Source organism: Numida meleagris, chromosome 6 (genome assembly GCF_002078875.1).
Source record: "Numida meleagris isolate 19003 breed g44 Domestic line chromosome 6, NumMel1.0, whole genome shotgun sequence".
In the NCBI taxonomy this organism is placed as follows: Eukaryota; Metazoa; Chordata; class Aves; order Galliformes; family Numididae; genus Numida; species Numida meleagris.
In genome coordinates, this window is record NC_034414.1 from 3,876,534 (window position 1) to 3,904,368 (window position 27,835).

At 38.8% G+C, this 27,835-nt stretch overlaps 1 protein-coding gene across 1 annotated transcript in view; it reads left to right on the plus strand.

Moving 5' to 3' along the window:
• NELL1 (neural EGFL like 1) overlaps window positions 1-27,835 on the plus strand; it is a 286,742-nt gene that overhangs the window by 127,611 nt on the left and 131,296 nt on the right. Inside the window, exon 13 of the mRNA XM_021402069.1 lies at window positions 20,303-20,428. Coding sequence (XP_021257744.1) covers window positions 20,303-20,428 — 126 coding nt within the window. The remainder of the gene's footprint in view (window positions 1-20,302; window positions 20,429-27,835) is intronic.

The following is a 27,835-nucleotide window of genomic DNA, read 5'->3' on the forward strand; positions in this document are numbered from 1 at the left end:
GCATAGCAATGGGATGGAAGATTATGAACGTTTGAGGGATGTTATAAAGGATGTTATAAGGCAACCAACCTCCCCACCCCAAACAAGATGATCTTTTGATATTACCTTCGCACTTCTCCACACTGTGGTTAGGATGAAGTCCTGGTGGGAGAGGCTCCTGTTCAAACCTCTCTACATCCTCTTCTGTGTATGGCACTTTTTCCTCTGCAAGGCTGAAAGATGTTATTTCAGAAATATCACACCCTTCAAAACATATTTTATTGACGTTACCGAGCTCTGCTTTCTTAATTTGTTCTAAATTCCTGAACGATTTCAGGTGAACTGAACCTGTTTTCAACACGCAACTAGTTTCTAAATATAAAAGTCATCCAGCCCTGCTAAATACCTCCCCAAAATCTAATAAATAATTGCTTGCACTGGATTTCTTTTCTCTTTTTGATTTGTGAGAGATTAATTCAAGTTCCGTGAGCTCTGTTCCTGAAAAGCTGCCTATTCTGCATTCTGTGTACAGACAGTCTGTATTTATACCTTGCTGCTTCTTGTACCAAATTTGTTTGCTTCCATTCCTCAGGGAGAAACTCCAGGTTGAGTCTGTGGTCTTTGGAAAGCTCTCTAAAATATTTAGGAGTCTGAAAATGACTGACAGTCTCTTTGCTCCTAATGGTACAAGCTGGGGTTGTTAGATTGGTAGGGAATCCACATCACACTTTCTCTTTGTGTCTGTATTTAGTTTGTGCAGGTAATTCTTTAAAGGTACTTTTGGCATAACTAGCTACTAAGGAGAAACATGTGGAATAATGAACATTTCATACTTAGTTGATATAACTATGATAAGTAGACGGTGAGCCTTACAACCGGTGAAAAAAATAAATGGAAAAGTAGCTGGAGAAATAAAGTAAGATTTTGCTGCTGCCTGGCTGTGTTGCTTTAATGTGTGAGTGTATTGATATTTCAAAAACTGGTAGCCTGATTAGGATCTGAGACTGTATCTGCTTTTTAAGTGCACACAGCTATCAGCTCAAAGAATTGAGAACTTGCCAGATGTGGAAAGAAAAATCCCCCCACCTGCCTTTGCTCACTGGGAAAAAGCAGTAATAGCAGTGAACGACAGTGAGGGACGGAACAGTGCTGAATCATTCCATCTTTACCTCCCTCTTTTTCTACTAATTGAGAGGTCTTTTTCATTTAGAGTCTTGGGGAAAATGGCATCTTGAACAGAGGCAAACATACTTTACCAGTGGGCTGTGCATTGCACGTGAAATAGTTTCACAGCCTAAAAACCATTTGCAGATGTGCTCTCAGAAGTTGTCACTTCCTCCAAGAGATCACAGGCAGTGTATCTATTTGAGCTCCAGGTTGAAGACCCAAAGGCAATAGCTCTTACCAAGCCACGTTGATTGGCTCGGCTCTTGTCAGAAATTGGGGAAGATTTGCAAGCTGATTTCTGAATTGAGTATGTGGTCATGTGTAAATTGCTTCTTTTTCTTTCAAATTTGGAAAGCATTAGCCTAATTTCTTCCTGAATTGTGTGAGACAGCATGTTGGCTTCAGCCATTCCTGATGGTTTGTTTTCAAGGGAAGTCAGTGATGTGCAGCCTCCTGCTGTTGTGACCATAGTTACCCTTAGTACTGGGAAAATCAGGTTGTGGCTGATGCAGCGAGAAATGAGAAAGGAGGAACCATGTTCCTCTCTCAGGTGGTGCTTACCTGGTCCTTCATGGTGCTTGGTATATTTTCAGTAGCTATTCCCAGGGAGGTGGCAAGCTGGTTTAACTTTATGCAGTGTATTAACTTGCCTTGTACTGAGGGCTTAGAATCTCCTCTCTTCAGTTGTTAACTCCTTCACTGTAGGGCAAATAGAGAACTGGAATTGGGGCCTGTTCGGCTCCACTGCCTGCAGTAAGGGGAAAGTTTTCCAGGGGAGCCCATCAGTCGAGGCTTTCAGGCTGAGCAGAACATCACAACCAACTTCTGCTGGTGGAGCTTGCTGAGACCAGATTTAGCCTGTCATGTAGCATATGTGCCCTATTAAATTTACATCCAGGAGTGACTCTCATGGGGATTGCAGAAGTTTTGGTTACCTCTTGCAAGGCTAACATTCGCTGAAGTGGTCTATGATCCTGTGTCTACATAGCATAGGGACTAGTTCAGGAAGCAAAGGCAGTCAGTGTAGCAGTTCTTATTTACAGTGTAGCACTTTTTATTGTGGGAATGTTGTTTCTGCTTTGGGTTTATTTATCGCAGGGTCTTCTCTTTCAGGTTTTTTTTTTTCTTTTTGGGGTAAACAATAGGCTGGTAGCTGAGTAATCTTAGAAGTGTGTAATTCTTATCTGAAACAATGCTATGAGATTATTTTGTCCTTAGTCATAACTAAGACATCAAAAGCCAGACTGTTCATAGCAGCACTTTCCTTTTTCTTTTTGCTGCTCTGGAGGGGGTCTTTGTTCAGATTCAAAGCCATACTGACACCAGTAGTTGCATAGATAGTCTAGTCTAACTAGATGGAAGATGCCAAACTGGAAAGCCCATCTCCTTGTGAACTGAGCATGGCTTTGGTCTGTAGCTGTCTGTGTTAACTTGCAACAGAAGGCTTGATTTCTTTGCCCCTGCTCTTCTTTTTACCTGCACAGATGTAAATGGTTAGTTATCTTTTCTGAAATTAATACAATTAATTGTATCTGCACAAAAGTGATTTTGAATTCAAAAATGTCTTTCCTGTTGTATATGGCTGATTCAGAACACAGGTTTGTGGCTAAGTCCAGCAGTCTGACAAAAATCTAGCAGGCTGTTGTGTTAAGCTGTAGTACGTGTTTCTTTATATTATACATCAGTAGCTGTTGTCAAGCCAGTTTCCTTATGCCTTTAAGGTGTTTGGGCCCTTTGTGTAGGATGTAAGGCATCAACTATCACCATTTCCTGATATTGAAACACTAAATAAAATGGCAGATTAATGGCTCTTAAATTAGGCCATTGCAAATTTCAAGGTAGTCGTAAGTTGGCTATACCTAAAGGAAATTCAGTAAGGAATATGATCCAGTTTGATCACCTCAGAAACAAGCTGCTCATCTTTCATCTGTCAGTAGATATTTGAATTATTATTCAAACATTTAACTATTATTGTGTCAACATCATGACTAATCATATGCTTTAATATGTGATGTCGCAACAAATTGATTTGCTGACTTAACACCAAATACAGATTTTCGCATATGTTATAATAGCCTGGATGTGCTCATTGTATTGGCTATCCAAACCTTAAAACCTCCCTGTGGCTGAATGAAGATGGATGCTTCTGAATATTATATCTACTTTGTGTTAGTTATCATCTTTTCTTACTGAAACCTGAAAAAAATTACCCTATTTGTGTCCCTTTAATTATATGTGTATGCTTAGGATATCAGGATAGAGACTTCAGGGTTTTAAAGTGTGAATGGATGGCTGTATTTAAGATGAGCATGGCTTGGCCAGACAGCCTAGCCCCTCCTGCATCTGCCTGGGGGAATCAAGGGCTGCTTTAATTGAAGTATATTTGAATGTGTATGTGTACATAGATTATTTAAATAGTACATATGACAGTTGTTTCTTTTTATAGCTGAAGGTTAGGTGTGTGGATAGAGTGTGCCTCATGAGCGGAGTCTTGTCCTTATGCCAAAGAGTACATCTTTTGTCTGTCATCTTTGGGATGCTATGTCTTCCTTGTATTTTAAGTAATAGCAGATTTATGGAAGATTTGTAAGAATCTAGTACCTAGTTGGAAAACAGGAAGATTGGTATAACCTAGAATCTGTATAGTTTGTATGCTACATGATTGTATTACATGCTACATAATTGTATTTATAAGACTTGTTTCTGCCTTCCCTTGGTCAGGAGGTCTTTATGACACAGCCTAAACCTCAAAATAATTTAAGCACAGCGATTTCAATATTCTTATATCATTTCCCGTCCCCCCTTAGTGATACTTTAAAGTTGTTTTTATCAGAATTGGGTCCTGGGATAATTTTCCCAAGGCCAGTTCCACATATAATTTTACCCTTCCAAAATCCTCATGACACTTCAGAAGCAGAGTTCAGAGCATAAGAGCATAAGTTGAGGCAAATGGCACTTGCAGGTAGGTATTTTAAAATGAATAAATAGAAAGCCCTTCAGAAAGGACTGTGAAATGATGAAGGGTTTATAGAAACTGGTTTATGAGGCAAGACCAAAAGTTAAATGCAGATAGCTTGGTTGAAGGTGTAGAAGGATCATAACTGTCTTCAAATATGTAGAGGAATAAACAATCAGAGTGCAATTTTTGTATGAATTCAAGATAGTGGACTAGACATAAGAAATATTTTGGGGTCACAAAGATAATGAGAAAGCAGAACTAAGGAACTCCTGTAAAGTAAATAGAATCTAAGACTTAAGGAGGAATTTCTGTACATTCATCTTTGTTAGGTTACAGGATTGATTGGTCTATTGTGCCAGTAGATTAGTTCACTCACATCTGGATTGATGAAAGTACTACAGGAGGACAAGAAACTGTTCTTTATTGGAAGAAGGTGGATGACTTTAAAAACAAAAACTATTTTTTTATCATAAGTGTTTTGTCTGAGAAAGCAGCATGTGTTCTGCATAGAGATCTTGTTATTCTGCATTACTAATTTTCCCTTGACATTTATTGTACTCAGAAATACTGATGCAGTCTAGGTACAGTAGTTACACTTCTATTTTGGTTTAATAGAATGTCAAATGAACTGTCTCAAAGAGGCTGCATTCAGGGTTGTATTAAATGATGCTTTTGTGACTCAGTAGGATTTCAGTATATCACTCACCTTAATGAAAAACAATGCCTAACTAATTAAAATTGCATCTGTCAGCTCTTAAAATGGCAGTTATTATCACAGTTCTTGCAGGGGGAACTTGAAAATTCTTGAATTTGCCTTGCCATCTTAAATGGGTCTCTGATTCGTTGTTTTTAAGTACTCAAGTCATACAATTCCTTAGATGACTTTTTCACAGTCTGAAGGGAATAAAATTCTTAGTGTAAAATATGTTAAATAAGAGAGTTTGCTTAGAAGTGCTACTTGTAGTACTGCTTTTACTACTACAGAAATCCCATTAAACCAGAAATGATAAGAATAAAACAAGGAGTATGTATTAAGATAAATTCAGTTTTTATTTTTTAGCCAGACTGTAACCTCTGTGGTATACCTAATTGTAGCACTTTGATATAGTGAATCTCTAGCCAATACCATGCTTTGTCCTGGATATATGTGGAATTAAAGCCACAGGACTGCTTCTACCTCATAGTTTGACCGTGGCTCCAGGAGCTGGCAGTAGATCTAGTTGAAGCAAGCCCAGGAATATGCCACAGTTACACTTTTTCCCTGTGATGGTGTCTTTCACAGACACAATTGTAAACAAATCTTCCATGTATTCTCTGTTTTACACCAATAATCAGAGATACAATTGTAGGTCCAGACAGGTAAGTGAAATTTACAAATCTGATTTGCCATTACTATGGAGACTAGTAGTTAACGATAGGGATCCATCAGTTTTTGTGTGGAGTGCCACAAGAGCAGAGGGAGTTTTAAGTTTTCTAAAGGATTGCGTAGATCTGGGAGAGGTGTTATGTGAGAAAAAAGATGTTAGAGTATTGCTCATTATTCAAAGACACCATGTACAAGAACTGTCTTGTAGGAGACAGTGGAATAAAGGCGACATGTTTGCAGAGGAGAAGTGCTAAAAACTGCAGGGGAGAAAATGAACCATAGCTATGTGCTGTTAAAATAGCCTGGAAAAGGAAGTCAGATTGAGTGGACTTAAATATAAAGCTGGTGCTAATTCAGGATCTGGATCACTATATATTCAAAGAGGAGGAACTAAAGGCTAAGGTGAGGAGGTATTTACAACCTTTCTTTTCGATTTATACTAATATTTATTTTCATGTGTGCTTCCCTGAAAATTCTGCAGAAAGCCACGTGGTCTAAGTGACGATGACTTTGCTTCGGCAATTGTTCTTTTTCTACTCCTTCTTAATCCAGGAGTGCTTTTCCTCCTTGAAATAGGAATTAGAATGTCTCGTTCTACTGAGAAAGCTTTGACTTGTGGAAATGGAATGCTTTGTGTTCATCTATTTTCTGTTATGCATCCATCTCAGCCTTGTTTTACAGCCCATCACCAGAAACTGTAGCCTGTCCTCTTTGCTCCCTGTTTCCACATACGTACTCCTTGGTCTTTTTGTCCTAACATCTAGACCCTTACTACCTCCCTAGCTTAGTTTCCTATCTTTTTTTTCTTTCTTTTCCTAAACATTAAGATATTTTTTTTTTCCTCTTAAACTCTCAACCTCTTTGAGAGAGGAGTTTTGCATTCCCTCAAAGGGTACATGTTAAGAATCAAAATAGGCAGTGACTTCTCCCTTCTTTCCTTTTTATCCCAGTCCTAAGAGGGCTGTTACTCCTCTTGTGAGTAGATGAGGAGGTTTTCATGGTCTTTGCCTTCATGGAGGACATTCTGTACAGCTCCACAGGGTTGTCTGTGTACTAGAGAGTTTGTCCTCTCCTCCTGTGCCTGCCTTTCTGCTTGGTTTTTGCCAGATGCTTTTGAATTAATCGCCTGTGAGTCCATTTACCCTTTCACTGAAAGCCCATTGCAAGTACAGGTTCTCTTGTATAAACAGAGCACAGCATTTGAAATCAGTAATGGTTGTTCAACTCTTTTCTCATTCAGTGTGAGATATTTGTGGACTAAGAGCTTTTTGACAGCTGTTATGCTGCAGCAATAGCTACACAGACAAGAAACAGTGTAGGGATGCAGTGGATACCCAAGATAGTAACAAATGAACAGAGCACGCATTAGTGACACAGCATACATTAATGCAGATACTTGCTAGGGTAAGAAGTGTGATTTTTTTGAATAAACTTTTGTCGAGGCCTGCATGGTAATTTGCAGCTGCCAGGCGCATTAGAGGACCAAGTCCTACCAGTTGCAGCTCACTCTCTGCTCTTGGCAGCTGCAAACTGGTATTTCCCATATGGAACTTATTCCCTATACATATAGAAAATACCACATAGACATGCTGATTTTCACTGACATAAGCTTTATATTATCAGTTTTTCTTCAATAAAAATCAGAAAATTATGTTAAGAAAACCAGTCTCAGAGATGCTTCCAAGTACAGTCTTTGTAATCTTGTGAATTCTACATGGAACACCTTTACTTTGACAGTCATCACCACCCTGGCTTTTAGATGTCTCTAGCAATAGCAGTATGTTTTCATAAAGCAGACAGCACCCTGTCTGGCAGTACTATGTGGATGACTTCATGCTGTTTGTTTCAGTGTGACTAGGCTACGTTGCTGTTAATAAAAATATAATAAAAGGAGGAGAGAAGAGAGTAGTATAAAATGCTGGATATGAGGATTCTTTTTTGCTTTGCTTTTTGATATTGACTTTCTATCCACGGCTTGCTTAGTTGTGCTATCTTTCTGTTTTTTTTTTTTTTTTAATAGAATCATAGAACGGTTTGGATTGGAAGGGGCCTTTAAGATCATCTAGTTCCACCTCCCGGCTCCTGCTACAGGCAGGGTCACCTCCCAGTAGATCAGGTTGCCCAAATCCCCATCCAGCCTGGCCTTGAATTGCCTCCAGGGTGAGAGCAACCACAACTTCTCTGGGCAGCCTGTTCCAGGGTCTCACCACCCTCACAGTAAAGAATTTCTTCCTCCTATCTAGTCTAAATCTATGCTGTTCCAATTTAAAGCAATTTTTCTCTTGTCCTGTCGTTACCCGCACTTCTAAAAAGTCCCTCCCCAGCTTTCCTGTAGGCCCCCTTCAGGTACTGGAATGCTGCTATAAGGTCCCCCTGGAGCCTTCTTTTCTCCAGGCTGAAGAGCCCCAGCTCACTCAGTCCCTTCTCGTAGTGGAGGTGCTCCAGCCCTCTGATCAGCTTTGTGGCCCTCCTCTGGACCTGCTCTAACAATTTCGTGTCCTTCTTGTGTTGGAGGCTCCAGAACGGGGCACAGAAGTCTAGGTGGTGTCTCATGAGAGCAGAGCAGAGGCGCAGAGTCACCTCTCTTGACCTGCTGGTCGTGCTTCTCTTGGTGCAACCCAGGATACTGTTGGCTGTCTGGGCTGCAAGAGCACATTGCTGGCTCAGTTTGAGTCTTTCATCAACTGACACCCCCTAATCCTTCTCCTCAGGGCTGCTCTCAATCCATTTTCCAACCAACCTGTATCTGTGCTTGGGATTGCCCAGACCCATGTGTTGGACCTTGCACTTGGCCTTGTTGAACTCTATGAGGTTGGCATGGGCCCACCTCCAGCCTGTCCAGGTCCCTCAGGATAGTATCCCTTCCCTCTAGCGTGTCAGCTGCACCACTCAGCTTGGTGTCGTCTGCAGACTTGCTGCGGGTGCACTCAATCTCACTGTCTGTGTTGCCTACAAAGATGTTAAATAGCCCTGGTCCCAGCAACTATCCCTGAGTAGCACCACTCATCACTTGTCTCCACTTGGATATGGAGCTGTTGACTACAGCTCTCTGTGACCGTCCAGCTAGTGGTCCATCCATCAAATCCATTTTTCTCTAAGTTGTTGACCCGAATGTGGGGCGGGACAGTGTCAAACGCTTTGCACAAGTCCAGGTAGATGACACCAGTTGCTCTTCCTTTATCCACTGTTGCTGTAACTCCATCATAAAAGGCCACCAAGTTTATCAGGCAAGACTTGCCTGCAGGTAAGTCATGCCTGACAAACTTGGTGGTAAATAAACTGGTCGTTTGTTATAGTTTATTTGCAACCAATGCAGAATCACCAATGAAATCAGGTTAGAATTTTTTTTCTTAATAGAGATGGTGTAATTGAATTATATATATATGTATATAAACCGACTCCTTATTATGGTAGTGGATACAGTGGTTCATTGCTGTTTTAAATGGAAGAGTAAGGGCATGTGTCCCAGTTTTGTATTTCTTAACTGCAGCTAAACTTTGACTGCGTTATCAAAGGAGAAAGCATTAAATCACCATTTCAGCTTCATAGCCAAAAGCAAAGCAATTAAAATAAAATGTAGTACTAAGCTTTGAGGCAGGAATTAGGGTTGCAGGTGAAGGGTATTTTTATGATCATCTGTTGGATAGATTTTTTTTCCTTTTACTGCTCTTCTTGTTTAGCTCACCTCAGGTTATGCCTAAGGAATGCAGTATTTTTGCAATTGCCAAAGCAGAAATGCCTCTTTTAGTAACTTGTGCTTTAAATCACACCATTATCATATTTGCTATGATGAGAAATACATCTTGCATTTTTCAGTTATGTCAATTAAGGTTATATTTATGAGGAAAAAATTGTTGATAATACCTAAAATTAAGGTTTATCTTCTGCTGATGTCTGCTTGTTTATTTATTTTCACATTATAAATTAAATTTTGAAAAGCACATAAAAATAAGGCTAGATTGCGTAACAAGGGCATAGAACAAGGAAAATTATTTAGCATGGCTTACGGGAATACTTGGAAAAAAAATGCTTTGCAGCTGTCTGTAATTTTCTTACCTGAATAAGACATTTGGCTCTAACCTTTTGTGGAACCTAGTTAAGATGAAATAGTCTGGAACCATGAAAATAAAATCAGCAAACTCTCTCTCATGTTAAGCCACCTGGTTTAGCTTCTGCACCATTGAAGTAACATAGCTACCAACTTAAAAATGGTGATAAGTTCAATATTTCCACGTGTATTTTTCTGAAGAGTTGGGCAGAGAAAAAAAGGGATGGTGGAAAGTATTGGTTACAAAGACACTCAGAGAACATTTAGGAAAGTACAAATAGTGTTGTGAAGGCCACAAATAGAGAAGATGTGGCAATGTGTGTATTTACCTACATGGGAGAGTATTTTTCTGTTACCTGTGAGCTGCTTTGCATTGCAGAAATGATCATTGAGTGAGCAAATTACTCTAGTGTGAAAACAGCAAAGTATTAATTATGTATGGAATGTTGCTGTTAACATGCCACAAGTCTCATTTACTGTAACGGTATCTATTAAAAGTCATTATAGAATGTGGGATCCTTTCTCTAGGGACTTTAGATATTTTTAGGCATGGTAAAGAAGCACAAAAATCATCACAGTTTTCATCAGCATTTAATTTTTCAGAGAGACGTAGTGTCCTTCAAAACGCCACAGTAAAAGGTTGCTCTGGGCACAGAGATTCTAGATCAATTATATGGGTAGCCTTCTCCAATTTATCATTTGAAGATAGCATTTTTGTGGATTTGAAAGATTAAGCCAGTCAATATTGCAGGACATGGATAGGAGGAGGCAAACTAGGTAAGAGTATTAGGTGTAAAAATAGAGCAGTGAAGCAAAAATAGTGGACAATGTCATACAAAATCAGACAAGCACTGGTGGAACCAGGTATTTAATGTAATTGCTCTCAGTACAGCAGCATGAGGAATGGATTGTTCATTTTGATATGGTAATCCATTTTTCACTCTTAGCCATTAGTAAAATAGAATAGAAGGGATTGAGAAGGCAAGGTATTAGGTAAATGAAAAAGGATGGATTTATTTCAGTATATCTTATTGCTTGGCTAGTGTGATTGAATGGAAGATTACAGTAAAACAATGTTTTTTTCCCCCCTCCCCGTTCCAATATAGCGTCTACTAGAATTGCTGAGAATGTTTGGAAAGATTTAAAGCATAACAATAAATAAGGAAATGCATATATAACAGAAATCTGGCAAAGCTTTTCCTGCAACAGTACTTATTTTATCAGTGTGTACTGAGATCCAAAGAAGTTTCTTTAGTAGGTGAAATCAAAGCTAAAGCAAGCAGGACTTTGGGAGTACATCTATTTAATCAGCAAACCAGAGGCAGTCTTTCAAGGGAACTGAACTATTTTTGTAAGAATGAGGTGATTATATTGCTTTGTTTTCTAATGCATTGTAACAAATTTGGGAGCAGTAGCAGCATAACCTTTTATTTGATGTAGACTTATGTAACGGTAACTCTTACAGCCAAGCGTGCAGTAGTTAGATTTAGAATGAAATCTTGTGTATTAAGAACCGTTGAAAAAGAAAGATGAGTAGAAGATTGGTACTAAGTACTGAGGGAGAATAGTCTGGTTAGATTTATTATGTGTAACTCTTCCTTCTTTTGACCCTGCAGTAGTTTGTTGAGGTTTCTGTTGTGAGTTCTAGCCCTGGAAAGCAGTTAACTCCATGTCCTGAATGGGCACATTGCATTGCACTGGTAAGTACCATTTATGTAAGTGAATAGACTTTCCAGACTATTGACGTGTTTGTCTGCATAGGCTCATTGGAGGTTCATGGTGTGGATCGGAGCTTTGTTGTCATACTTAGTGTTTTAGCAAGGGAGTAATGACTAACAATATCAAACTGTTGATTCTAAACTGGAAAGCTTGCAGTTGACCAGAACTGTGCCCTGCTGATGGACTGTGGCAATACAGCTGTAATCTACAGGCAGGATTATGGAATTAATTTCGGTGGCAAGAATTTCTCACATGTGCCTTGTGATGAACCTTGCTTTTTTCACCATCTTCTCCTCAGCAGCTAGGAGATTCCCAAAACATTTCCCACTTTAGAGAAAGATATCTAGAAGGCCTAGGGAGGAATAGCATGATATTTTTTCTTTAATCTGCTGTTACCTGCTGCAAGATGGAAAAGCAAGTAGCTTTTCATGTTTTGTATAGTGTTTCATTTCTGGTGAGCTGCCAAACATTACTGTGTTGAAGTTGAGCAATATTTTCTTTATTGGGATATGTGTCACTATAGCCATGCAGTCATTTACAACGCTGACAAGGATGAACCTTGGGTATCCCAACATCTGACTTATCACATGTGTGGGAATTATTTATTCCTGTACTAGCATTTGCAGTTGTCAACGGTTTACGGGCGTTCGGCCCGGTTCTGTGACAAAGGGGACGGGGGATCCACGGGTCCACGCCCCGGGAAAAGGGAAAAGGGGAAAAGGGGAAGGAGATGGCCCTGAGAGCAAAGAACAGCGGCAACAATCTGAGGAGAAACAAACTAATTTACTAAATAAAATATCGGAATGCAAAACAACACACTATAATACAATATAATTACAATTTAAGCTGATAAATCCAATACAGAGAGAGAGAATGTCCCAAAATCAAGGTAGGCCTTACTCTACTACCGACGATAAGACGGCTGGAGAGCGAGGTGCTGCCAAGACGAGAGACGGGCGGAAAAAGGGACGAGGTCTCGTGATCTGCAAGTTTTTATACTGCGAGCTTTTATCTTTTCCCTCCGGCTGGAAAATGGTAACAGAGGAGCAAAGTGCCGTGGGGACTGTAGTAGTCCTTCTCTTCTGAGAACCAGGTGTATCCACTACATGATGTTATGATGTGAAATACCAATAACCAAAAATCACAAAGCCATGACAGCAGTGAAGCTGCAGAACTTCTATTCTGAAAGAATAAGTAATGTGTACAAATGTAATTATGTCCTAACTTTGTAAGTGTGCGTGATGAATGAATGAATTTATAACATGAACTACAGAACATACCATCTCCAAAAAACGACAGGAATCAGTTTCTCAGCTGAGAGAGCAAACTGACACCATAGGATTTAGAGCCACATGAGTTTACATAAAATTTCATATTTATATAACAAAAGAGTTCAAAATGCATCATACTTGAATTGTGTCCTTTATTGAGTTTCTTTTATCTTTCCCTGAATTTAACCCTTACCTGTTGCAGTATCCTTGGTAACGTTGTCAAGGAGATTGCATTGACTATTGGTAGAGGTAGAGTTTCATTACATAGTCCTATTCTCAAGCGATACAGAAAGATTTCTGTATGCTGTGAAATTCCATGCTTACTCTCCACCAAAGGGTGGACAACTGCTTCAGCTTTGCTCCTGCAAAAATTTTGCTCCTGCAAAATTCTGAGAGCAAACTACCTGTGGGGCCAGTGGGTTGTGTGGGATTAATTCCATTTTAGTAGAAGTTGTCTCATTATAGCCAGAAGCAGTGACATCGCACTCTTTAGTCTTCATAGTGCTTGAGAGGATGTAAGTGTTCTCTGCTTTTTCTCCTGACAGAGACCAGGTCATTTCCCAGAAATAGAGATTTTTTTCTTAAAGTATCTGCTGGTATTCCTGAGTTTGTTTAAAACACCTTTGTTGATAAAGAACCTTTCTGTTTGCCATAATGTCAGTGAGAGGACGTTATGAACGTTCTGCAGAATCCACAAATTCCTTAAGGCAGAGCATCTCTCAAAGACATTGATCCACTCTGGCTGAATCCAAGAGATCAGAAAGTGGCTGGAAAGACACACTAACTTAGGTAAAAGTTATGAATCCTCCTGGCCTACTGACTCTGAACTGAAAAGTAGCTTGCCTGATACCTTCTAGTTAGCGAAAGAGCTCCAAAGCCATTCGGTCAAACCACTTTGTAGCCTAATGTATTGCCATGTAGTCTAAATGCAAGTATCAGTATATTTTCAGAGAATAATTAAAAAGGAAAAAGAAAGTACTAAAAGGCAGAATAATCCTTGGTCAAGCTCTCTGGATTTCTGTCTGTTCAAAACATCAGAGTGGCTGATCTTTACAAGTAGAATCTTGACTTGTATTTGCTATTTTCTTTGGCATGTTTGAACAAATGAGTGAGATGCTGCTGTTGGCCAAAATCTGTTTCCCCAAATGTTCCGTTCTGCTTTTTGTGATTATTTTTAACCTGTGTTCTCTAAGCTGTATTATCATATATGAATTCTGGCTGCACATTTTTAAAAATAACTTATTTTCAACTGTCAGAGATGCCTTCTGAGTAAGTTATCAACTGTCTGTCCCTAAAAGCTGTAGCAGCACATATTTTTTTAAAAATAACATAAGATAATGAACATTTCCATTAATGTATTTATCAAATTAATGAAATCGTTCATTGAGAGTTTAAGAAAACAGCTCCTTTCTGTTAAAAACAACAGATTACTTTTATTTTTTTCAATGCTAACACATCAATGGAAGCTTTCTAATGGATTTAAATGATCTTTTATGGCAATTTCAGTCTAATGGAAACTTCAGTTTTTATCCTAGGAAATCTGAAGGCTCTTGCGGGGGGGGGGGGGGGGAGCGGGGGTGTCATCCTCCCAAACCAACCACACAGACATTTAATAATGCAGTGTAAATTGCCAGCCTAATGGTGGAAAGCACAAGGGAGCAGTGGAATTCTGTTTTAAGTTTGGCTGAGAGAGGAGTACAATTCAGTAGAATCATAAAAGGAAAATCTTGTGACTAGACAGATAGTTAGACACAAGATAGTCTGGAGAGCAAGCTTTAAGGAATCCGGCACAGTTTTAGGGTTGTGACATTTTGAGGACTGATAGGAAAAATTACTGTAGCTGAAATATCCTGTCTCCAAAGAGTTGATCGTTTTAGTGAAGATTCGGTCTATGAAAAGCTCGATTTTTCATTTTCATTTTTAAGGCAAAATGAACAAACACAAAGCAATGAGAGTGACGATTTGTGTATTGATGTAAGCATTATCAAGGATGGTAAAGAGGAGCTTGTCTTGTGCCTAGTAGGCAGTATTTTAATGCCTGACTGAATTTTACCAGAAGGGATTTTAGGAAACAAGCACATTCCTATACGACTGATGTGTGGGCACTTTACTAATGTAGCTGAGAAATTGGTAGCAAAGAAGTGCTTCCTGAGAATGACTAGTTACTTTCTAGAGTGTGTTTGCTAGAAGAATTTAAGCCTAAAAGCACTGAAATGAAGAGGCAGGGTGGGAGATGGATTTACTTGGACATCCTTTTGTCCTTCTCAGTAATGTTGCGTTACTTCAGAATTTAGCTTCTCTTCTCTGGAAAGTGTCACTGTTCAAGTGTGATTTGCATGTGTGTTTCAATGCTTATTTGTGTATTTAACCTGATAGTTATACAGTTACAATCCCTAGGGGGGCAATTACATTGATAGAGAGCAGGTATGGAATGCTGATACTCTTGTCCTGATCGTAAACTATATGTATATCAGCGTAAAGCACTTTTTACACTGTGCCTGAAGGAAGAGGTGGCATCGTTTTAATGAAGCTCTCAAACTGATAGTACTTTCTGGTGTTATACTGATAGTTATTATACTGTTTATGGATTCCCAGGTGATGCTACACCAGCCCTAATTTATGAAGGCTTTTTAGTTGGCTTACTTAGAATGTTAAGAGTAATGTTTCTCCGCCTCGTTGAAAGAGATTTCTTCGTTTGGCTTATCTGCTTTTGTTTTGGGTTGTTGATCTCTGACTGGTCAGCAGCACTGTCCCTCAGTGCTCCTGTGCCTTGCAGGAGATGAATTGCCATCAAGGAGTCCAGGTTGGTAAACAGTTTTAAGATTATCTTAAACGTCTGCAGCCAGGAACTAGTCTTTTCCCACTTGGCCGACTGAGAGGAGCTGAGCTGCCAGCTCACAGGGAACTGCTGACTGCTGCTCTCTCGTGCTTTACGGCTCCTTGCAAGCTTTTTGCTGAGGGTTGCATCGCACAGTTTGAGAAACCAACCTTGTGCTCACGGTAAAAATCTCAGGTATGGTGTATGTTAGATGCATGCAAATGAGGACAGAGAATAGGACAGGAAGATAAAGATAAGAGCTGAAGTCAGGTGGGTCTAGCAGTGGAAAGGAGATAAGAGCCGGAGAGGACAGAATCAGGGAGAATTTGAAGAACAAAAAGTAAATATAATGTACAAGGAACTGCTAAATCAGTGGAGTGAAAACAGCATGTGTTCATTTTTGCATAAGCGTAGGGTAACTGAAATTTTAAGAACTCTCTTCTGCTCCACTGCTGTTGTGTTTCACTATTTTGAAAACTTTGTCTTACTTGACTCCATCAGCTTGTGAATTTATTTTAGGATTTGGTACCATCTAAACAACACCACATGTTGTCTCTACATTTAAAAAAAATCCAGATTATTTAAACTAGGATTTTAATGCAATTCAAACCATGGCATAGCAATAAAAAACAGTAACTAATAATAAAGGAGGGGCAGGGTTGCGAGAACTTAACTGTCGCTCTCCTACCATTAATAATGTTTTCTAGTGAGAAATCATGAATTGGAGATTGGAGCTTTCTGCAAAGCTGTCTTTTCATTCCTGTCTTTCATTTTCTGTCCATGCTTCTCTACAGAGTACTTGAAAAATTAGAATTAAATTAGGAAAAATTGCTCCCCAAACAGACAGCAAGTAACTACGAGAGAGCTGCGACTGAAGTAGTTGATTCTGATTCTTATGCATCATCTGTTAGTGCTCTGGAAGACTGTTTCAGTTTGCTTCCATTTGAATAATACTGTCTTCCATTACTGAAACTGTGAAGCCCCAAATAATGGGTGATGACAGTGCTTATGTCCAAATGAAGCCCCAAATAATGGGTGATGACAATGCTGATGTCCAAATAGATTGCTAGTAAAAGTATACAAGCAGTGATCTGCTATTACAGATGTTTTGTTTCAAATTGTGGCTCGGTTGTGGTTATTAAGGGACTAGCAGCTTAAAAAATAGTAGGTCTGTCTCACCTCTTGGGTAAAGGGATGGAGTTATTATTATTATTAAGAAGAATTATGTCCTCTTCACAGCAGAGATTAATTTGGCAAGATATGACTTTGTTTGGAGGGGACAAATGATAAAAAGATACTCTAGCTGCGATTTGGTTTCTCATTGTAATTTGTGTTTAAATATTTAGCGATAGAATTCCAAATGGAACACAAAAAGGTTTAAGTAGTTTGTAAAGTTTTTAAAGTATGTTTGTAGATGAGAAAATCTCTTTAACAGTGGTTTGGTTTGGTTAAATACTAGGATGTCTTTACATCTGAAGTGTTTGTTTTTCCTGTTCACCTTTTTTGATGCAGCAAGGATTGAGTTTGTTTTTTTGTTTCTTTCTCCTGTACATAGTGGACATGCACCAAATGTTTTTTTATTGGATTTTATAGTTTAATAAGCTAATTACTTTAAATACATGGATCAAAAGTGTTTATATTATTTTAGTTAGATTTCCTATAGAAATAAAATCACTTAACATCAATTTTTTTTGCCTCAAATCTTGATTTATATGTCAGAGAGAGGCAGAACCATTGCATACCAAAGCATACTCAACTTTTTTCCTCTCCATCTTGCCTTGTTTCTGTTGCTATCAGATGACAAGTGCCTCTGGTGCAACAAAAAGCATACCAGGTGCTAAGCATGTGTACTCACTGAGGTACTTTTCCTGAGCGTTGTCCCAGTGTACTCTGAGCGTTGCTGGGTGTACTGGTACCGATAATAGAAGGTAACATATGTGTATTTCCCTTTAAGTTAATGAACACTATTTAGAACTGTAAGGAGTAATGGTGGTAGCTGATTAGCTGTAGAGTAGGTGAGTACTGCAGTAGAGAGAGGTCTGTACAGGCAATGAACCCTATTTCAGTAACTGTTATGGAAGCTTGAAGCCAGTAGAACAGCACTCACCAGACCTACCACCCTATAACGTAACAGTCCTTACAGAGGAACTGAAGCCCAAATAAATGCCTTTGTTGTTGCAAAGAACTAGCTTCTGTAGACAGAAGCTGGCGATATGTGAATCATTATGGTGTGTCAAGTCTCATTTTAAAGACCATAAGTTTACATTTTTAGAAGAAAAACAAACTACTTCACCAGTCTGGAGAGAAACATTAATAATGTATTTTTATCACCTCAAAAGACCAGTAGAAGATGAGCTCTAATATTTCAAATGCAACAAGCGATCTATACACCTGAATCACAATTTGTGATCCATTACAACTGAGCTGATATATACCACTGTGTGCTTTATGGATTTTACTCTAACAATATTAAGTAAAAACCCAAAGCTTTTTGTGATGAATACCTAACCTTTTACAGGTATTTGTAAAAGTGTGGCCCAGAGCAACAGCTTCAGCATTGCCCTACAGACTTTAATAAGAAAGTTCTGCTCCTGGTCTTTACCTCTCAGTATTCTTTGTAAAGGAAATGTGTATCAGCTGAAGGTGATTGCTGCAAACATAGAAGAAAATGTGAAATTCTGAAAGGGTATTTGGAAAATGCACAGGAAAACATTTAGAAAAGAGTTAAATAAATGAGCAAATTTTGAAGGGGAGGATCTCTTGCTCCTTCTGCTTCCTTGTTAGGCCTGGACTCAAGGACTTCTTCTGCAACCCAGCATAGGTTGTTCTCAGTTGTACTCTCTTTGTAGTTGGTTGTCGATTCAAGTTCCTCTTCTCTTTTTGAGAAATTCTCACACAGTGCTATTTTCATATAGGTTGTGGATTTTCTGTTTATACCTGTGAATTCTCATATTTTGTGTTACAGTAACGTGGGTGTTGCTTGCAGTGAGTCAAAGTTCAGATTCCTTCACCTTTGCAAGTTATAATCCTCTTACTTTTCTCAGGGGAAGAAAGAGGAGGATTGTTGTCCAGTGAATTCAGTGAGAAAGCTTGAGATAGCAACGCATCAGGTTAATTTTCAAGTGCATTTGTTGCTGTTAAGATGTTATAGCTTTCTTTTCAGATATCTTTTTGTTCCACTCCTCCCTTGCATAAAAGCAAGATTATTAGATATGCAAGAACAAAACTCCTCAAAGCTATATTCCAAAAGCCTATTACAAAGAGTCTGCAAGCAGAACAGTGTGAACACACATCAACACCTGAGCGTTTCCCAAGTGGCTGTAGCACTCGGTGGTGTGATAACAAGACATGTGGGAGGATTTTTCTTGGCTTTTATCTTCTGTGTGTTGATGCTCCTGACTTCTTAAAATTCATTTAATCCAGCGGTACTGCAACAGGAAAAGCAGTGGTATATAAAGTCTTTTGCCTCCAGACCGTCATTTCTAGTTCAGCCCAAGTTGGTAAGAGCCAGAGATCACTACCAACTGACAGCTATCGGTGACCAATGTGAAGTGAGTTAGCTCATAGTTCTTACTGGACAGGTGACTGTGATATAGGAGGTGTAAGCAGAGCTGGCGTATGTTTCATTTTCAGCAGTCGAAAAATGTGCTTGCATCTCAACTGCAGCTGCTGCTGTTTAGGGAGGTTAAATGGGATTCCTGAGTTTAGGCAGCTACAGTGTTTGTACAGTTAATGACTGCCCCCCTTCTGGTGTTAAATGTGGAAGTAGCGTTTCCTTTGCATCTCCATGAGGATATTGTGATGAGGGAGGTGGGAGACACTAGCATGGTCTATGTGTGGCTTTGTAGAGCTGTTAGGAGAACATTGTGGGGTAGCCACCTCATCTGAACCCCACCAGCTAAGGAAGCTCTTCAGATATGTTGTCAGTTATTGTCTTTCTTGAGTGTGAGCGATCAATAACAGCGAGAAAGTAATAGGGGAAAAATGAGTCTGATTCTTTTTCTTTTGCGTGAACATATGTAATACTAGAATTAATCTTTTGAAAGCCATGAATTACTTGGTGAAAAATCTGTGCTACTAAGCAGAAAATCTATCCTGCTGAGAAAAAATGAAAGAATTCTTCAGTATAATACCTGGTTTTGTGGGAAAAGAAGAGGGAAGATTTTACAGCATCACTACAGGATATTTAGACAGGCTAGTAAATGATGGGTTTGACTCACTATTGTGAAAATAATAATTTTGAATTTTGGATTTACAATAGGGATTGCTCAAGCAAACAGAAATATGAGGCAAAGTTTCCACCACTCCAAAGTAATGTTTTTTTTTTCTTTTCTATTGGAATGATGTAAATTAGGTTGAAAATGGGCTTACAGGCAACTGGCTTGATCTTCTGCTGGTGTGGGATGTGGAAGTGGCACAGAGTGCTGATCAGTAATTGCTGCAGCTGAAGTTAGTTTCAGGGACATCCGGAGTACTCACTGATCAACTCCCTATTTGAAATTCTCTTAATTACCCTTAAAAAACATCACCATGCCGCATCTGTTCAGCACAAAAACCAGTAGCATGTTGAACAAAGTTACCATGCCTTCGTGATTTAGTTTACCTGTGAGACAGAGTTAACATTTTCACTGTAGCATATTTATGATACAATTTTATGCATTTAAATTTGCATTAATTATTAAAAATTGTAAATAATAATAATAAAAAGTATGTGTTACTTCTCCAGTTAGAATAATAAGATTTATTATTAAATTTTGGTGAAGAATAGTACAAAGAACTCAGTACTGTGATGCAGGAATTTTACCTCTAATTTAAGGAATATTTTCCAGCTAAACTTGCCCTGTTCTTTAATGCTGGAGTTAAATTTTTTGCCTTTAGAGTTGTACATGAAATTTATCTTTTCTTATTGTAATATTGTGTCATCTTATTAACGTAACTGAGCCTGACTGTGGCTTTCCCTGTTTCCTCACTGCAGATATTGATGAATGCGCTGCCAAGATGCATTACTGCCATGCCAATACTGTGTGTGTTAACTTGCCTGGATCCTATCGCTGTGACTGTGTCATGGGATATGTCCGAGTGGATGATTTCTCGTGTACAGGTGAGTTCTTACATACATATCAGTGGTGTTATTGTGCTCTGTATGTGGTGTGTAGTACCCAGTTTTTATCTAGTCCCTGGGCCATACCAAAAGCCATATTCTAGTTGACCACCTTCACAAGTAAGATAGAAGTGGTGTGACATCCATTTCCTCCATGTGTGCCCCTTGGGATTAACTGGCACGTGGCTCAGGAAGCCCTGCGATAGGTGCGACTGAGTGCTCTTGTCATCCCAAACAAGATGTCTCTTTGTGTCCTACCTCTTGTGTGCGAGGTGGACAGCTGCAGATCAGATCATGTCAGGTTCCCAGCACTGATGTGCCTATCACCTCAATCCACAGCTCCATTCCTGTTTCTTCATGGGAGAATGACTTGTCCAAACCATTGGTCTTGCTTGATTTTTAGCAAGGACATGGAAAGGACTTGTGTGTGTAGTGAGAAGAAACAAAAATATCCAGGAGGAAACGTTTTACAGTCAAAGTTGAGATAAATATGCAAAGGCAAAACTGATGATGTATTGTTAGATGGTGTGAAAATTGTTAATGCTGAGAAATAATATCTTCAGGACAGTGGCACGTTATTTAGAAAAGTGGTGCAGTGTGGTCCTTTCTGTGCCAATAAATCCAATGGTGCTTTCTTAATAGAACAAAATGAGTTTGAAAAATTCGTAGGTAAAGGTAGTTTGATCTCATTTCCATCTACAGGTTTTTAAGGAACTTTCTCTGGCAATTTTTAAGAAAAATGTGAGAAACTACTGAAGTGCTTAGGCTAACTATACAGAACTGGATGGCATCTTTCAATCACAACCCTCAAAAAAAAAAAAAAAAGGCTGATCTTGGGATTATTTGGTGGTGCACCTGTCTGGCAAAGAAGGAGAATATCAGACAGATTTATTGAAATGGAAATAAGCAAAGTTGACACAATATCAGGTTTAGAATTGCATTGGGTGAGCTATTCATTCAAGTGAAAAGATGGCAAAGGAGTATTCAGTATGAGAATGATTTCCAGCCCGGAATAATTACATTGTAATGCATATATATCACAAGTCCTCTTTAGGGAAGGTCATAGGAATGTAGACTTCTGTGATGACAGCATGTTTTGTAGCTATCATTAGGTAGTTCCAAAAACTTCAGGAAGTTCCTGCTCTCCTCCTGAGAGATGCTGATACTAAATAGCTATATGTTTCTCCTTGGAGTTTTTCTTAATCTTTTAGATGCCAGGAAAGTTTCAGAACTTGAATTGTGCTGTCAGTGTGTGTGTTGTGTGAGGTAGTGACCTTCACAGTCATGGGGAAAGTGGTTTTGATAGTTGACACTTGCTTTCCATATATGCGTTACTAATTTCCTAATGTTCCTTTCCTTCCATCAAGGCAGTATCATTAAGCATGTAAATGGTTTGGAAAGCAGGGTATTTGTGATTTACAGCAAACCTGTGAAGAGTAGTAAGACAAGTTGCTTGACAGTAATCGGTGAACATTAAATGAATGTACACAACAAAAGCCCAGAACGGATGTAAGTGAGAAATAATGGAATGAATGAGATAAATATTTCTTGCAGCTTTTATTATCTTGCTAAAATGACTTTTTTTTTGACATCACAGATAAAAAGCACAGCAAGTATGTAACATAACTGAGGAGAAGCTTGGTTCATTGCCTGTTGTATCTAGAAATAATAGCATGTTAGAATAATAAATGTTATTTAAAAATAAGCATGCAATAGAAGAAAAATAAAATGGGTGGAAAATACTTAACTAGTTTCCCCTCATGCTGGCACCAATGTGTAGCAGGCACGAGCAAAACACATTATTGCTATAACTCCATTTCATTTCATTTCATTTTTCTCTTTGTTCAAACTAAGTGAAAAATTAGCTTGTTACTGAACTATGCATTTGGGGACAATAATTTATCAAGGTGACTCTAATTCATCTGTAGAGATAGGCCTGTGTTGCTGGCCAGTCCCATGCTTGCTAGCCCTTGTGGTCTGGTGGCTTGTTGTCAGAAGTCGAATAGCAGTGATACGTGGAAGCCATTTATTTAGAACTGAAAGAGGTATTTCAGTTTGATATTGGGAGGTTTATCTTTTCAAAAAGAAATGAAGGGAATATTGAAATGCTAGGCCAGTTTGAAAGGTGCAAAATGAAATGTTTAATTTGCCTGTTTATGAGTTTTGGATATTCAGCTTCCTGTGTATTTTCTCGTAGACCTTCATGATTCTCAAACCAGTTATTACTGTTTTGATGTTGATGAAACTTTTCCTTTTTCCCCAAACATTTGTTGAATAATGTTTCTTAGCCCCGCTTGTTCCTGCTCCACAGCTCTCACTTGCAGCTGTTATCAGTAAACAGCTACTGTATTGGAAGCTGTGCTGAGTGCATAGAAAATGCTGTTAGAGACAAAGATGCTACTAAAAAAAAATACTCTGAATGAATTCAGAATTATGTTAAAATCTGAAATATGATTTAAAATGAGGTAATGAATATTTTCATAAATAATTAATATTAGGGTCGCATAAGCAGACAACCTGGTGAGCAGAGGTTCACCCCATGGCGTTTTGTGATAGGTTAGTCAGCCTAGCAATAGCTTTGACCTACATTCACCAAGAAAGATACATTAATAATGTTTTTGTGCTTTCCTGTTCCTAGAGCTTTGAGCTCTGAATGTTAATTAAGTTGTTCGGTGAAAGACAGTTTTATTAAGAAAGTCACCCTTGAATGGGAAACTTCTTTCAGTCTCTTCCCATGACACTGACAGGTTGTTTATCTGTTCTCTGGTAAATCACAGTCTTGCTCGTTCTGAAAATGGCAGCAAGATTTGCTGCTCCAGATGCTCTCATTTTCTAGAAACTAGTGATTTAAAGCATTTTATTGACTACCTCAGGCTTATACCTTGCTTGCTTGTCGAAAAGTAAGTTTTTGGATTGCTTTCTTCTAATATAGCAGTTGGGGAGTTTGTTTCAAATGTGTGCTTTGTTTAACGCTTTTTGAAGTATTATAAACTTTGTATTAAAAATATGATACTCTTATTTCTGGTGGGCTGCATCAGTTCTCTGGTTTGGTTTTGGAACTGTGTGTGTAGGTGTGTTCTTCTGTTGTATGAAACACTGTATAGTTTCTTTGCCCCACTGTCATTGAATTAAGTTAGCAAATGCTGTGTTATGTTAATAAGCACTAAGCTATCCGTATTGACTAGATATATTATGCTGAAGGAATGGACAGATGCGGACTTCTGTGAAATATACATTTGAAGGGGAAAAAAACCCACCAGCCCCATTCTCCTGCTCTTCTCTTCTTCCCCTCCTCCATCCAAGAAAGGTAACTCAACTGCAGAAATTTCCTGCTACGGTTAGGGCAAAAATTGTTCAAATTGTTTGCTATCACTAAAATTGATGCCTTGAGAATTTTGTTGCTGGAGTTTACCTGTCAGGTTCAAGGTGGTGTATTTGACCCCGTAATAATTCTAATAATGCAGCAAGCTTCAGGATGGTGAAGTGGCAATCAGAAAGGGCAGGTTGCTGGCCTCTCATCCAGAACCGCCTCATGTGTTTGAAAAAGGCCTGAACAGAAGCTGTTAGGCAGCCAATAGATAATATAGTCACTCTGAATGAAAGTGCTCTTACTGCAATCCAGTCTACTGACCCTCTTTTCTACCTCTTTCTTTTTGGTGAAGTGAATTAGCATTCAAGCAAGAAACGTTCTTTTTTTGTGTGTTTGTGTGGCACTTGAACTTTCCACACACTGTGCAAAGTCTTGCGTGCTCTCAGAGGTCAGTAAACAAATATTACCACAGTTCACATGGTGGCCAGAGCAGACATGTCTGCTAGCTGAAGACCTGACATCTGAGTCAGTAGGCAGACAAGGTAGGTCTGTAGTGGAATAGTTCTCAGACTCGTTCAGGGGAAGCACCTTCTTTAGATGTTCTTAAGTATCTTGCCTCACACTAGATCATTTTTAAAGAAACGTTATGAAAGTACAAATTGGATTTAGGTCATAGTTATGTGTCACCATTTATAGATTAGATAGCAGATGTTTAGTGTGGTGAGTATTACTGGGGGTAAGTACCTCAGTGAGATCTGAACTCTCCTGATTTTATTTGACACTAATTCATCGATATAAAGTGCTCTGAAGCATTCTCTATTATCTTTCTATGATCTTGATTTTTGTGCTTGTCTTCTTGCTGTAGCTTATCTTCAGGGCGATACTTGGACATTTACAAATGCATTTGGAGATTGGTCTTTAGTCAGTATGAATGGTTGATGCCAGGACTGCATTAACTCAGTGGGCACAAAATACTCTGATTGGAGTCCCTTCTTTCCTGAGGTCGTTATGTGTCAATTACTAAGAGACAGGACAGGAATTATCTCCTAGGGTTGGGTAGTATTCTTTTGTTCCAACTACAGTCAATAGCATCCCTGTTCCCAGAACTGTGAAGGAAAGGCATTGTTTAGTTTCAGGTGCCTTGAAATAGAGAAACATTTGTTTCGAGTCCCTCAGAGGGCTGTTGGCTGAGTTCAGCAGCAGGTAATCTATGCACCAGTGAGTATCGTCTGCATCAGAGAACATTTCTTCTGTCTGCAGGACAAGTCAGCAGACAGCTAGAAGAGTACTCACTCAATCCAGCAAAACAAAAAGAGTGAATCCATGTCAGGTGACTGATACTTGCACAGGACTTGACTCGGAACCCATCAACTCAAAGGAAAGCTTTCAACTGCTTTCACTTTGGCTTTAGATAAGTCCCGTAGAGAGAGAACTAGCTCACTCTTGCCACTTATAATAATTCAACGATACTATTATTGTTTATAATAATACTAAATAGGGTAATTCTTTTGTACTGTCAGAAAAAGCTGTGCTAACATAGATTTGTTAGTTTTTTAATGCATCCCTAGAAGACTGATAAGTATTTAATTGCTGTTTTGAAAAAGGAGAAGTTGAGGTACAGAGAAGTGGAGTTTCTAGCTCAAACTCATGATGAGACAGCTGGCAGCACTGGAGAGTCTAGTAAATGGAGTCTGAAACATTCAATGTGGGAAAAACACGGACTTACACCAAAAAGGATTCATATTTCCACAGGTAACAACAGCAATTCATTGAAGCACAATGAACATAGGCCTTGAGTAACCACACAGTCCTCATGTCGTAAATCTTCTCCTTCCTCTTTCAGTACAGTTCTATAACATCTTTTGTTACTTTGGAGTTGAATTATTCCCCTGTCTTCTACTTTTTAAATGCTGTGTTACATTCTGTTGTTCCCGACTCCACCTGCATTTACTGGATTTAACTCCAACATTTTTAAAATTCTCTCCTTTAAGAAATGGCATTTGAGAACTGCATATTATTTGCCCCTAAGTGCTTTCAATCTGAGGAAAAGATGCACAAAAAAAATGTAATACTTACAGTGATTTAAATTCCTTGCTGGTAAATAGTTTATTGAAGATCTTTGTGCTTTCTTGTGCTTGAGGCATGGATGTGTTTCTAATTTGTCCAGAAGAGCTGGTAATCCTTTCAAGTCCTTCTGACACATCAATTTTCTGTATCTTTATTAATAGTAAAATTAATTAAACAACAGACTGCAAATTGTGCTGATAGTTATATTTCTTGACTTAGGGACAATTAGCATTTTTACATGACTTCTTAGGTGCGGCAATTTGTGCTAGTATATATGCTATCACATATCATGCCATTTTTTATTTTTATTTCTAATTTTCCCAGTACTTACTCAGCCATTTGGGAAGGTTTGCTTAATGACTAACCTAAATCTCCATAATTTAAGACCATCACCTTTTGTCACATTCTCAGTGAACGCAGAGGACAGTTCGACCTTTCTATTTGCAGGTCTTTTTAATATTTAAAGTATCTTTTCATGAATATGTTTTATTCTTCCCATCTTTAAAGTCTATTTTTAGGTTAATGGCTGGACTGTATAGAAGTATTCCAAGGGTTTTTTTTGTAACTTGATGTTTTCCCCTCAGAAAGGTCTGGGTCTGTGCTTCCCAAACTTGTGGTGTCTCACAAGCTTTTTCACATTCAGCTGCAAGATTGTTAATGTGTGTCAAGGAAGGAGCTCTAAAGCATGATTCCCAGGTAAGGGGCACAGTGAGCATGAGGTCAGTAAATCAAGTGGATGACACAGTCCAGGACCCTGAGAATTCACGTGGGTGGGTCTGCTGTCAAAGGCTGGTTAGCCAAGCACAGCGCTGATCTGGCTGGGTAGGAATTATCTATTTTCCCTGCTAGAACCTTTTTTACACCCAATCTGCCTAAGCAGATTGTTCAGGTAGAGAAAGAAGGAATTTCACATGGATGACTAATGGCCAGATAGATTCTATATAGTGTTTGCTTTTGCTGCATGAGCAGGGTTTATGACTGGTCTGCTTGCAAATAATGACTAGCATGGTTAGGAAAAAAGGCTCAAATGCTCCTCTGTTATGCTTAAGTACATCTTGTGATGTGTGGCATGCACAGCCTGGTGTGACCAAAATCTATATGTGTATGTAGGTATAGCATGTACATATGCAACTCTTACAAAGAAATTAGATACAGTGGAAGAGGAGCTCTGAGGGGTAGATTGTGGGCGTACCAAATTCTTTCTGCTTTGATTTAAGAACTGATGAATAGGATCAGGGATGTCCCTGGTAGACCTCTAGAAAGGCCAAGGACTTGCAGTCTATTACTTTGGATTTGACAAATGTGTGACTTGGGGGTTTTTCTCCTGAAAGGCAGTGTGCTGTGGTGGATGAGACCAGTCTGCCAAGGAGCAACTGGCATAGCTGTGAAATGTGTAGCACTTCGCTGATCTGCTGTGGGAACTTGTATTTGTAGCTTGGATTTCAGATTTGCAGAATAAGGCTTAATTTCTGAAACAAAGAAATTACATAAAGCTTGTTAAGCTGAAAAGAATTTTTTCATAAAGTTCATGGTGCTTATGTCTGATATGCTTTTTCTGACAGTGAGAAATAGGTATGCCAAAGGTTTTTGTGAGTCTTGGTTTTTCTTTTTAATCTGTGTGTATTTTATACTCAAGGAAATAATATATTTATGTTTCTTCCTTCACTATGATCTAATTTTTGTACCTGTGCTGAATATTTCATAGATGTGTGCATATTGATTAGAGAAAGTTAATATTTTATTAACAACTATAGATTTTTAAATATCAGTTACTGTGTGTAAGTGATCAAAGAATTGCCTTCTGAGCTATCTTAGATATGGAAAAAACCTTAGGATCTGGGTTCAATGATGGCAATCTGCTATTTGTTTGAAGTGGCTGGGCTGTGTGGATGTGTAGGTGATGAGACTCTTTCTGAAGTGTGCAAAGCGGTCATTTCTTCTGGGTTGTCTTGTTCTAGTTTTGGAGCAGCTTTGTGTTCTGTCCGTCAACAGGGGGATTGTACTGTGTGTAATATTTGGAGGTGAATGCC